General features: G+C 39.0%; 1 protein-coding gene across 1 annotated transcript in view; it reads left to right on the top strand.

The window, feature by feature from the left end:
• Window positions 1–14,115, top strand: part of CDH8 (cadherin 8) — a 375,808-nt gene that overhangs the window by 207,174 nt on the left and 154,519 nt on the right. The window contains exon 4 of the mRNA XM_068991808.1: window positions 11,407–11,574. Within this exon, the coding sequence (XP_068847909.1) occupies window positions 11,407–11,574 (168 nt within the window). The remainder of the gene's footprint in view (window positions 1–11,406; window positions 11,575–14,115) is intronic.

Here is a 14,115-nt window from a genome sequence, read left to right as displayed (position 1 = left end):
GGATTTCAGTGTAACTCAGAATTGGCATTTTAAGTAGCATCAGTTATTGGCTAGCCAGTGTGTTGATGTTAGAAATGGTGGTCTGTGAGAATTATTTAATAGGGGAATCCGGGAGCTACAGAAGCGACAGCCCATACACTAATCTCAGTAGGCACACTGTATATAAAAATATGGAGATGGGGTATCATTGTTAATTCGCTTACAACTGTTTCATATGTTATTCCATATGGATATGGAGGGAGCCATGGCTGTGATCCACATAGTGGGGAAGTTTTAAGGATGTAGTTATTTAGTACAAGACTATGCTGCATTATAAGAGGAAACGCACATGTAAAGAAGCAATTTGTACACATTGAGACACTGAAATGATTTTCAGTGGTCTGATTTAAGGCTTTCTAGCCCGCTGTTCTAGAACAGTTTCCAAACACAAATGAGAAGGGTTGTGTACTGTAGAGGTTAATGTATAAAATCTATATGGAAGAAGCTATGTCTGTCAAACAGACTCATGTTAAGATGCTATGATTGCATAAGAGGAGACTGTTGGATAAGTAGCTGACTAGCACTGTATGGAGACTTTTAATTTTTTTTTTCAAGGGAGAGTGTATTATTAATAATTCATAATTAAGACTCTAGAGGCCAAAATTTGGATCCTGGCTCAGCCACAGTCTGTGACCTTGCCCATGACCTTTCTAGTTGCTGGACCACATTCAAATCCCTATTATTTATCTGTGAATGTATCTTATAATTCTGGCAAATGAACTAAGTTTTCCTATGGATTACTGTAGGAAAATTTAGCTACCATAACTGTCCATTTCCCAGGAGAAGTAAATAACAATGCAACTTCAAAAATAGGAAAACCAAAGCATTGTTGATGAGGCATATAGATCAAAAGAATTTTTTCATGAATTCATCCTTAACGAATTCAATTCTCGAAGTATTCCTAATATACACAGCTCATCAGCATCACATTTTTGAATAATCATGGGATTATCTGAAATATTAGAACAGTGCAGTGCAAATTTGAACTGAGACATTTAATAAATAACTAACAATGTCAATTATGAAATGGGTACAGATATAAAGAAATTATGAGAACTCCTGGCTTATTTAATTTGCAAAATACATCCACTTCGCTTGTGTTCAGGAAGCTATGCCCTTCCTCTGGCAAACCAGCGCCACATTAAGAAGTGACTCTAGGCAAGGTTCAGAATAGCCCTCAAGTCTCCCTTGAACCCTGAAGGCAGCAAGACTTGGGTTTTAATCATATTCTCCCCGACTTAGTGGCTCTGTAACCTTATAACTGTTTTTCAACATCTCTGGTCACAGATCCATGACAGTTATTAATATTTGTAAAGTTGTAATATTTGTCAAAATGAATTTGGGTGCAAATCTTGTAGAGATGTCTTGGCAAAAAATATAATTTGCGTTTGTTACATGAAAGTTACTAGTGAGGCATTATCATTTTGAAGTTGGTGAGAGATGTTTTAGTACCACTGCTGAATTTAATCTATGTTTCTTAACTTTTTAAAATAACAGGTTTACTTTATTATTACCATTGAATTAATATCTAAATTTTACTTACATACATATGCATGTATATGTGTATATTTATAAAATGTAAATATATATATGCATATGCATACCTCTGAGTGTATATATGTATATATACCCACATATACATGCATGTGAATACATTTATTGAAAATATATATTTACATATATCTCTATGTGTCTGTATCTATAGATCTATGTCTATTGCATTAAGTAAAGCATTTGACATTTGACCTCTCTATAATAATATCAACCTAAACTCTCATTTGGCAATTAATAACATTTTACACATGAGATTGATGAGCTGAAGAAAATTTCAGTGACCTGCCCCGAATCATGTGGCTGGTAATCCTCCTAGTGAAATAAATTCTCATCTATATAATCCCAGAGCCTATTGTCTAACAGACATAGTCCTCTACTTTGTATTACAGAGTGCTGGGAAGTTTGGGGGTGAACCTCCAATTCCTTCACAAAACACAAGAAGTTACTTTCATTTATATTCTTTGCCAGATTGTTATAAGCACGTATATAAGTACAAGAATAATCATGGCATACTTTATTTTTTAAATAAAATTTGAAAATTGTTAGAAGTGTTTTGTGGTGCTACAGAATTTTTTGCAGTACCTGCTTAATATTTTACGCATTTGATCTCAACCATCTTACCCACTAAATTACTGTTTCCCATTGTTACATATTTAAATCACTTGCCTATTTAAAAATACTATACATAAAAGTGAACATCTTAATCTAAAAACTTGAAGAGTTAGAAGAAAAGAAATATATAATTTCCTTGGAATACATTTTTAATTTAAAAAAATACCAGGTCAAAATATCTAAGCAAGTTTTTAATTCCTGATACATTAAACCCATTAACCTTCTATTATATTTTGCAGAAGCACCAAAAATATGTGAGAAATCATTTCTCCAAATCCAGACCATTCTGTCTACATATCTATCGATCTGCCTATCCGCCTATCACCTATCTAATTCATAAGTTACTGGTCACAAGGAGAGTAAATGCAGGTTTTTCTGAGTTGTATAGAGGATAAACACTTTTCTAATGTCTTACTTTCTCTTTTGTATATCTGTGTAGGTTTGGCATTACTGAAGTTATTGTATCAAAGCTACTGTTCTATGACAGGGTGGGCATCTATTGAAGGGTCTCTGGTTGTATACCCTTCACCCCTCATAACTGGCAGCATGTGGTACAAATTCCATAGGTAGCAGAAAATATGGGTACAGTATATGACCCCCCCCCCGAAAAAATAATTGATCCCTGATGAATTTGTCCCACTTAACCTCATAATTGAAAGACATTTTTTCACAGCTCGTAAGATGATAATTGCACGTTATATTGGCAAGAGTTTGGGGGAATAACAAAGCTAGTGGTTTCATAACTAGGATAATGTGTTCAACAAGTCTTATTCAAATGGGAGTTTAGCACAGCATTTTATATCAACTGCAATCTTTGAGCAGCACAATCTGGGAGACCCGCAAAGAGTGAATTACAGTAATCAGCCTTCAAAATGACAAAGGAGTTAATCAGCATCTCCGTGCCTTTCTCATGAAGCCTCTCAATCTGGTGATATCACAGAAATTATAAAAGGAAATCTTCGTGACGGGTACAAAATGCTTCTCAAATGATAACACCAAAGACAATGGAAAGGAAAAAAAAAAGACTCAAGTTTTGAATTTTTGAGATGACTGAATTCTAATCAGAAGTACTCCCTGAATGATGAGACCATAAGAAACAGCTGTTTAGTACTTGGGAAGAACTTAGGCCAGGCAAGGATTTAAATTCTTCAACTTCTGCGCTAGGGAAATCTCCGTTTGATTGAATAGAGTTAAGATCAAAACTACGTCTTTTAAATACGAAAGAATCAAGCACATCAGTCTATTCACAGTAGGGTCGTGAATGCCAGCTTTAGAACAAGATGATTCCCTCTTTTCCATGTTAATCCTCCTGCTGGCGTTCACCTCCAATCTTGTATCTTCCCAACCCCACTCCCAGAGCCAGGTTCAAAATCTCTGTTGAATTCAATTCACAGAGAATGGACTGTTCTCATTAATTGAATTTTCTGATGAGATTAGATTTTCAAAATGGAGTTCCAGGGAAGCACTTGCAGAATGTGTTAGCATTCCTGTTTCTGAGTCAACTCTACAGTTAATGTGATCAAGGGTCCAGCAGGCCAGGGTATCAAATGCAGATCATTCTACTCCAAATGTCAGAGCCTCCCATTTTCAAGGGGAAGAAAACGTATTCCAGGAAGTTCTGTAATTTTTCCCAAGGGTGAACGAGTCAAGGCATCTAAGTCTAAACCCTAGAGCTATGCCTCAGCTGGAAATTTACAAAAGGCAAAGACAGAAGTTTTAACCTTTTGTATAACTCCAAGTCATATGCTGAAATTACCATGCTTAGAACAACTAAATCAATTTTCTTTTTTGTGAGGTTACTTACCAAATGCTTACATTAAGGAGTTTTACTAACAATGTGAAGCAGAAAGCATACTACTGAAGAAAACATACACTTGCCAAAGAAAGAAATTAATTAATTAATTGAAAACTCTAATTTGTTGCCAATATGGTGTAATGGAAGTTTAAGCATAGTATTTAAGCTTGTGAACACATTACTGGGCACTGAACATGCGGGAGTGGAAGTACATGGGGAGACAATGGACACGACTTTTGCTTGATCACTACTTTAAAAAAGAGGAACACAATTTATGTCTTGGGTGAAGGGAAGGAATTTAACATGACTACCATTCAAAGGTATTTAAATTTTGGCAAAAAGGGATCTCTTCTCTGCCTTCTTAACAATCGCAGTTGAAAATGGATAAAAAATGCCATTTAATTAATTGAGGATTATAGTCCAGCAGCAGCCACAGGACTGGAAAATGTCAGGTTTTATTCCAATCCCAAAGAAGAGCAATGGCAAAGAATGTTCATACTAGCTCCCAGTTGCACTCCTCTCACATGATAGCAAAGTAATGCTCAAAATTCTCCAAGCCAGGCTTCAACAGTACGTGAACTGTGAATTTCCAGATGTTCAAGCTGGATTTAGAAAAGGCAGAGGAACCAGAGATCAAATTGCCAACATGTGTTGGATCATAGAAAAAGCAAGAGAATTCCAGAAGACATCTACTTCTCTGCTTTATTGATTATGCCAAAACTTTTGACTGTGTAGGTCACAAGAAACTGCGGAAAATTCTGAAAGAGATGGGAATACCAGACCACTTTACCTATCTCCTGAGAAATCTATATGCTGATCAAGAAGCAACAGGTAGAACTAGACATGGAACAGACTGGTTCCAAATTGGGAAAGGAGTACATCACAACTGTATATTATCATGCTGCTTATTTAACTTATATGCCCAGGACATCATGTGAAAGGCCAGGCTGGATGAAGGACAAGCTAGAATCAAGATTGCCAAGAGAAATATCAATAACCTCAGATACGCAGATGACACCACCCTTATGGCAGAAAATGAACTACTAAAGCACCTCTTGATGAAAGTGAAAGAGAAGAGTGAAAAAGCTGGCTTAAAACTCAACATTTAGAAAACTAAGATCATGGCATCTGGTCCCATTGCTTTATGGCAAATAGTTGGGGAAACAATGGAAACAGCGAGAAACTTTATTTTCTTGGGCTTCAAAATCACTGCAGATAGTGACTGCAGCCTTGAAATTAAAAGATGTTTGCTCCTTGGAAGAAAAGCTATGGCCAAACTAGACAGCATATTAAAAAGTAGAGACATTACAAAGGTCCATCTAGTCAAACCTATGGTTTTGCCAGTAGTCATATATGAATGTGAGAGTTGGACTATAAAGAAAGCTGAGTGCTAAAGAGTTGATGCTTTTGAACTGTGGTGTTGGAGAAGACTCTTGAGAGACTTTGGACTGCAAGGAGATCAAACCAGTCCTTCCTAAAGGAACTCAGTCCTGAATATTCATTGGATGGACTGAGGCTAAAGTTGAAACTCCAATACTTTGGCCGCCTGATGCAAAGAACTGACTCATTGGAAAGTACCCTGAGGTTGGGAAAGATTGAAGACAGGAGGAGAAGGGGATCACAGAGGATGAGATGGTTGGATGGCATCTCTGACTCGATAGACATGAGTTTGAGCAAACTCCAGGAGTTGGTGATGGACAGGGAGGCCTGGTGTGCCGCAGTCCATGGTGCTGCAAATAGTCGAACATGACTGAGCAACTGAACTGAACTGTAGTCACTTTTAGTCTTCACATTTACAAATTTCTGGCTTCACAAATGGGAGAGGAAAAGTCACTTATGACTATATTTTTTTGTTCTGTGTTTGGTGATTTCCACAAAATATTTATTTACCTTATTTGTTTATTTATTTGGTTGTGCTGAGTCTTAGTTGTGGCATGTGGGATCTTTAGTTGCAGCATGCAAACTCTTAACTGAGGCACGAGGAATCTGGTTCCCTGACCAGAGATTGAACTTGGGCCTCCCTTCAATGGGAGCAGTGAGTCTTAGCAACAGGACCACCAGGGAAGACCCTGGTGATATTTAATACCAAGCAGTTTTTAAAGTATAGAAGTCCTCTCTCTTGTCCGCAAAAGAAATAGCTTAAAGCTACTAATACTTGGGAGAATATATGCACCAAAGCAAATAGTTCAGGAGAGAAGTAATAGAAGGAACAAATGTTTATGACAGTTTGTAAGCTTCTATTGTAGAAGGTATTTTTTCTTTTAACATCTTGCTATATCTATGCACCTGGAATGATTGGCCTTTTAAATAAGAATAGAAAAAATTAAGTAACATGTGTAGATATATGCCCCAACACAAGGAGAAAAATAGAAGGACCAAAGACACTTGTGGTTTTTCTTATCCTTGTGTCTTTCTGGCCACAAAGTAGCAGGAGAAATGTTCCAGAAATTCTGTCTTGGATTTTCTAATGAGTTGCTGCTAGTCGTAAGGTTGAGACTGGAGGCAGTAGGTGCAGGCAAAACAAAGCCTGTTCATTACACTGTTTGTACTGAAGCCAATTAAGTGTGTGGCAGGCCCTAAGGACACTGGAGACACTCCCTGCTTACCTTAACACATCAAGAAATCTGCTCCCAATGTCGTACAAGAAAAGAAGATGTGCACCAATACAGTATACTAACGCATATATATGGAATTTAGAAAGATGGTAACGATAACCCTGTATGCGAGACAGCAAAAGAGACACAGATGTGTAGAACAGTCTTTTGGACACTGTGGGAGAGGGAGAGGGTGGGATAATTTGGGAGAATGGCATTGAAACACGTATAATGTCATATATGAAATGAATCACCAGACCAGGTTCAATGCATGATACTGTATGTTTGGGGCTGATGCACTGGGATGACCCAGAGGGATGGTACGGGGAGGGAGGAGGGAGGGGGCTTCAGGATGGGGAACACAAGTACACCTGTGGTGGATTCATGTTGATGTATGGCAAAAACAATACAATATTGTAAAGTAATTGGCCTCCAATAAAATAAATAAATTTAAATTGAAAAAATAAAAGAATGTGTGAAAACTCCCAGGTGTGCAGCCTCCCAGATGGGTCATCCTGAACAACTCACTTCACTGAATAGCTGTTCTCATGTTACAGATAAGGAAACAGACACTTGTCTTGCTGTCTCAAGGAGCAGTCCTTTGGATGGCAATTTATAATTACACTGACCTACTTTTGACCTGTAGGTGTCTGTAAGAATGACATGGTGGAAACATGTTTGGCTCTTGGCTAAAGAACAGTATCTGAACTGTATTGTTTTAGGGCCAGTACATACAAGTCGGGTGATTCAGGAGTGTTGTGTGAGGACAGTACTGAGGAAAGTGTGGTCTGATTGAGAGCTATCAAGGGGGAGGGAGGCCGCCAAGGCCAGCAGCAGAAGGGCTAATTCCATTCCTAGATCTGAAGGGCTGAGGGAAGGAAGCTGCTCGTGGACACTAGAGTTTTGCTCTAACAACTCCCCAAGATAATCACTGCAGATGCCAAGCATGTGATTGAGATGCTGGGTGATCTAGAACCTCAGCCTTCTCCAGTCTCCATGTCTCCCTGGGTAATGTGTGTTGGTGGAGTCCAACACAAAGCCAGCAAGTAAGTGCATCCATCCCATAGTGGTCCCTCTCCCATGCCAAGAACAGGTGAACAGTGCTGGAGAGCAGATCTGGAAGAGCAGCTGGGGAATCTTCAGCACGCTAACCACTATCCAGGAAAGCTTTAAATAGATGTTGTTTGGTGTGTATATGTTAACCCCGATCTCCCAATTCACCCCCCTTCTTCCTCCCTGCCGTGTCCATTCATTTGTTCTCTACATCTGTGTCTCTATTTCTGTTTCACATTAAGATCATCTATACTTTTTTTTTTTTTCCTAGATTCCATATGTATGGGTTAATATATGGTGTTTTTCTCTCTCTGACTTACTTCACTCTGTTTGACAGTCTCTAGGTCTAGACATGACTAACTAGTGAGGACCTAATGTGCAGCACTGGGAACTCTACTCAGTGCTCTGTGATGACTTAATGGGAAGGAAATCCAAAAGAGAGGAGATGTATGTATATGTGTAGCTGATTCACTTTGAAGTACAGCAGAAACTAACACAACATTGTGAAACAATTATACTCCAATAAAAACTGAGTAAAAGAATATATTCCGATTAGGAAGCCAAAGGGTGAAGGGAGACTACTGTTTGACAAGAACTTGTATGATTTCTCTCTCATAGTCTTAGAATCCCCTTAATGGATAGCTGATTGTTATTTCCATTTAACAGGACAGGTAATCCCAGGAGTTTACTAATTTGTTCACGGTCACAAAGCTAGTAAGTGTGAGGGTAATGTGAGGAACCGAACTTGCTTCACTTCAATAGGAGAGAGCACTTATAAGGGACATCCAACTTGTCAATAGATGCGCATCATACATGCTATGAAGCTGTCTACCCTGATGGTGGAGGACATCAACATTTCTGTAATAAGTGGAAACCCAGGGAACCCTTCTTCTCCCATTAAAGCAAGGCTTTATGATGCTTCACTCACATTCTGATACAACTCAAAGACACTGACCTGGGTATGCTAATATCAACCGAGCATCAAAACTATTTTAATTCCAGGTGTCTGAGAGGCATCACAGTTTTTTAAAAAAATTATTCTCTAATGATTTATATTTTAAAATGATGAGAATAATACACACAGATCTTCTCAGTCTCTGAGCGAGTTGTAAAAATTCTTCCACTGGAGTAACCCGAGAGGATTAATGTGTAGACCTCAATCCATCAACTTCTTTGAAAAAAGTTGCTGTCTTCCTTGAGGAATTATATCCCTTTTCTCTGATTAGTGGAAACTATATGTCACATTCCAAAGTCCAGTGGTTGGCTTTAATTCATGATGACCTTAAACTGTGATGGTACCTAAACTTTACAAGCTACAAGTTACTCCTGTAACTATTGTGGGAGTAAAACCATTTTATAATCCTTCTTACTGGAACTGGTCCCAGACTCAGGATATTCGGAGTCATGAAAATATGCATCCATAGCAGAGTAGCCACGCTGGCATCTTCTCATGCTACTGATAAGGTTTCCTTATTGTTGTTCTTACTGTCTTTTGCCTAGATGTTTATTTTCTCCTCAGGAATGCCTCACAGTGATCCAAATTGGAATGGTTGCTGTATTTCTAATTTATCTCCTTTCAATTTTTGTTCATAAACATAAACATATGAGCTATTGAATTACTAATATACTGAGACTGTGAAGAAGGCTGAGCACCAAAGAATTGATGCTTTTGAACTGTGGTGTTGGAGAAGACTCTTTAGAGTCCCTTGGACTGCAAGGAGATCCAACCAGTCCATTCTGAAGGAGATCAGCCCTGGGATTTCTTTGGAAGGAATGATGCTAAAGCTGAAACTCCAGTACTTTGGCCACCTCATATGAAGAGTTGACTCATTGGAAAAGACTCTGATGCTGGGAGGGATTGGGAGCAGGAGGAGAAGGGGACGACAGAGGATGAGATGGCTGGATGGCATCACTGACTTGATGGACATGAGTCTGAGTGAACTCTGGGAGTTGGTGATGGACAGGGAGGCCTGGCTTGCTGCGATTCATGGGGTCTCAAAGAGTCGGACACGACTGAGCAACTGAGCTGAACTGAAGACATGGTCAAGTCCTGAAATGAATTTTCATATTGAAAGATATTGTTATGTTACTATCCTTATTTCCAAATAGGCAGGGCTGTCCAGTTGAGTGCTCCCTAAGTGGGAGCCTCTGGTATAAAGGTGGTTTCAAGGTCAAATAAAGTGCAGAAGAACTCACATCTTTTCCCAGAGCCTGCTCATTGCCTGAATGGATTAGATTTCCCTGGACACTCTCGTTTCTCACCTGCTACTTGAATGATTCAGGGACTTGAACTTCTTGCAAACCTCTTACCGATAGATGATTTGAGTAAGACCATATGAGTCCAGAAAAAAAGAATTACAACTTCAGACACCCTTACCTTGAATTGAACATGTATGATATCCCTGAGGTTAGAAGTGAGAGGCAAATTGTCTTTAATTCAGAGATTTTTTTTCACTTGGTCCTGAGAGGTAACTCATTTACTCAACAGGAATATTCTGAGCTAGTCACAAACTTTTTTTTTTTTATCATGGGCCTTTAGCAATATGACAGCAGGGGATCTTATGACCGAGTGAAGTAAAAGTGTAGGACACAGAAAAATAGCAATATCCATTAATATGGGAATGCCTGCATTACTCATTGTACATTAATTAATGAAGAATTATACAGCTGTGAGAAGTAATGAGTTGAGTGTCTAACCATTGACAAGATCTCAAAAATATCCATTGTGTGAAAAAAGAAAGCCTCAGAGCAATGACTATACTGTGATCACATTTGTGATTAAATGTTCATATGTACATTTGCACATTTGCGTGCATATATATGTGGAAATGTACATTTCAAAATGCTAGCAATATTTATCTATGAAAAGAGGTATGAGGGTAGGGAGAAAGCAAAATAAAGATTTTTCAAAATAACTTCAGGAGCACCTACACCGATCTTTGAATCTTTAACAAGAATATTAAATGACTAGTGAAATATACTGAGAAGCAGAAAGATAAAACTCTGAAAATATATCAGAAAAGAAACACTTCACATTTTAGAACTGACACTACATTATTTACATGATTCTGTGTTTACCCCCTTTTCTCTTTTCTCTATCTTCCTGTTTCTATAAAACATTTATTACTTTTACAATAGTCATGATGTAACTAAACAATTAAAATATGAATGTAGCTGAACAATGCTTGGACTTAGACACTTGCCTATATTAGTTCTGATTGGCATTTTATTCATCTGAGTTGATTCTCATAATGCATTTATTTCTTTCATCTCTCTGATGTATTTGTGAGCCTTAGAATAATTTATCTTTGACCTCGGAGCCTTCCAGCTATTTGTGTATTTACTTCTCTTGTAGGGGAATTGGAGTCTGTGATAAATTGAAGGATTCTTTCACTTCCAGGGTTTTCCTGAGTAGATGAAGCTATGTTATGATTTATACTTTAATTTGGTAGGCAAGAGCATGCCATTCAACTTACTTTCTAATGTACATTTTTATAAGTTCTTTTTTTTATACATTATAAAATGTATTTTTGCAAGTAATCCACTAATGTCTATGACTATAGTCTTTCTCAGTGTTGGCATCAGAGATGCACACCAGCTAAATGTCAAAAGAAAACAGAAAAGCATCTGAGTGGGGATCTGATGCATATGCATGTGTTTCTGTATGTGTGCATGTGTGTGTGTGTGTGTGTGTGTGATTCACACATTCATTGTTGAATGAGCTATCTGAAAGTCATTCTCCCCTTTTCTTCCCCTCAGCAATCATAAAAACTGCCCTTCCCAATATGGACAGGGAAGCCAAGGAGGAGTACCTGGTCGTTATCCAAGCCAAAGACATGGGGGGACACTCGGGGGGCCTGTCTGGCACCACAACGCTTACAGTGACCCTCACTGATGTGAACGACAATCCTCCAAAATTTGCCCAGAGTAAGTGAATTTCCTGTGTTGCATGAGCATCCCTGTATGATGTTTTCGTTTGAATCTATATTCTAATTTTCAGTGATCTGAAAAACGGAGCAATCACTGAGTGTCTCTGACATGCAAGGTAGAATAAATCCACGTATATAGGAAACTACCCATGCTATCGTTTGAAGCCTAGATGTATCCTTGCTCTAAGATTTCAAAGCATATATAAGAACATTTTTGAATATTAAACATAAAGTAAATATCACAGCTGAGTATTAGAACCAGCAAGCCTGGATGCAAAGATTTGTGCTTATTTCTCTAGTCCAGGGTATGTCCCGTGAAGAAAACTGGAGAGAATGATGGAAACGCACCTCAGGTATTGCTCTATCAATAGTCCCACTTGTTCTATAAAAGAAACTAAATCTCTAGAGCCTGAGGTGGAGAAGGCAGATATACAGTACACTTGCTGCAAAATATATACTCCTCCTTCCAGTGGCGGGCGGGACATCAGTGATCACTGACCCTCCCAGTCCCTGTGAAAGCTGTGCTCGGCCTCCTAAACCTCTCAACAGCAAGTGAGGCAGCCACTGTCAGTGAATCAGGAAGACGATCCTTATTTGCCAACTTTCCTGCACTCTCATAGAAACCTTTCCTTCTGTGCATTTTGGCAAGGGATCTTCTATTAGAGAGATGATTTAGGAAAGGCTTTCTGACATGGAGAATCTTAAATTGAGAGAAATGAGTGATGAGTAGGAATTAGCTGGAACAAGGTGAAACCATGAAAGGGAGGATGGACATTGCAACTGGAGGAAATGGATGCCCAAAAGTCCTGTGAAGAAGGGTGTACGGCCCTGAATGGGAATTGAAAAAATTCCACTACAGCTGGAGCACAGTCTGGAGAGCTAGGTTAGGCAGGGAGTCAGTCATCCCTGGATCTGTAAGCCATTTTAAGTACCATGATCTTTATCCTAATATCGCTGCTGCTGCTAAGTCACTTCAGTCGTGTCCGACTCTGTGCGACCCCATAGATGGCAGCCTACCTGGCTCCCCCGTCCCTGGGATTCTCCAGGCATGAACATTGGAGTGGGTTGCCATTTCCTTCTCCAAGGCATGAAAGTGAAAAGTGAAAGTGAAGTCGCTCAGTCGTGTCTGACTCTCTGAGACCTCATGGACTGCAGCCTTCCAGGCTCTTCCTAATATCGCTAGGAAGTCATTAAAATATTTTAAGTTGTAGGTTGAATAATAGGATTTCATTTTAAGGAAATCAGAGAAAATGGTGTCTGGCCTTCTTCCAGGGTCTTTTCCACACTGCAGCCAGGTAAAGGATACTAGAAATCATTCACATAAAAGGTGATGAAAGCCCTGGCAAGCAGGGTCGATCGTGTGGGAATGGAGAGAAGTGATAGATGTTTGAGGGCTAATGGTAACAACAATCTAAGGGTAGACTGCACTTTCAGTCGAGGATGCAAGTTACCCTCTTCCTGACATGAGAGATCAGCTGCCTGCCGGTGCTCTTTGCTGGGATAGGAGATACTTTAGGAAAACCATGGCTTTTGGAGAGAGAGAGAGAGAAAAGCCAGAGGAGGGCGGAGAGTGAAAGAGGGAGAGACAGAGACGGGGCTTGGAAATGACACATTTGAGGTGCTTTGTAAAAATTCTCTGCCAAAATGCCAAGGTAGAAAGAACAAGAAATACTGCATTTCATTAAGCATTTGAGAATTTCCACATCTGGCCATTCATAAATCAGACAACAATGCAACACTTTTAAGCTGAAATGACGGAAATTAAAAACGCTGTCTCTTGCATCTTTCCCCCAATTATTTTATTCTCTTTTCAGTTGCCATTATAGTTAATACACTAGCATGCAACTCCTCTTTCTCAGAAAATTATTGTTTCAATTGCACAGTAGCCTGTGAGTTTCAAAAGTGTTTCCTGTCTTAGAAGTAATAATGATTAACTATGATCACACTGAAAGGGAGGATGAGTAGAAAGAATACCAGTGGATAATGAATCGTGTCCCTGGCTTGATTTCTCAAAGCTTCCTGTTGCAGGGCTGGCAGTAAGGTGAGGCCCCTTGCTGTCTTATTTACCTAATAAGCACATCTCAAGGAATCATCACAAGGCCTTACCTGAAATATAAAGTTGGAAGGAAATGGAATCATTACTGATTATGGGGGGAGTGGGAGACTTGTGCTTGACATGATGGTTTTTGGTACCTACCTTGGGAAAAAAACTGTTTTGTTCCCTAGTCCCATAATAGTATGATTTTAAGAGGCATTTTGAGTTCATCATTAGATAAAAGTGTGCTACTGCCATTAGAAAATGTTTCCCTCATAAGAAGTTATTCTTTTATACTGGGTACAATGAGGCCTTAGTTTATCCAAGGGACTCAATGATTGAGTTCAAACTAGACTCAGGTAATGTTCTCTAGATTTAATTTTTCCTTGCGGGTTTATGGTCCATTGAATGTTTATTTCCCCTTGTTCTCGTTACATGGGGACTACAGCTTCCTGTTTGTCTGGATTTGGATTCCCCAGAAACAGACACTGAGACAAGAATTTG

The sequence above is a fragment of the Capricornis sumatraensis genome, chromosome 20 (assembly GCF_032405125.1).
Source record: "Capricornis sumatraensis isolate serow.1 chromosome 20, serow.2, whole genome shotgun sequence".
Taxonomy (NCBI): Eukaryota; Metazoa; Chordata; class Mammalia; order Artiodactyla; family Bovidae; genus Capricornis; species Capricornis sumatraensis.
The sequence above is the reverse complement of the archived record's forward strand: the minus strand, read 5'-3'. Positions and strand labels throughout refer to the sequence as shown.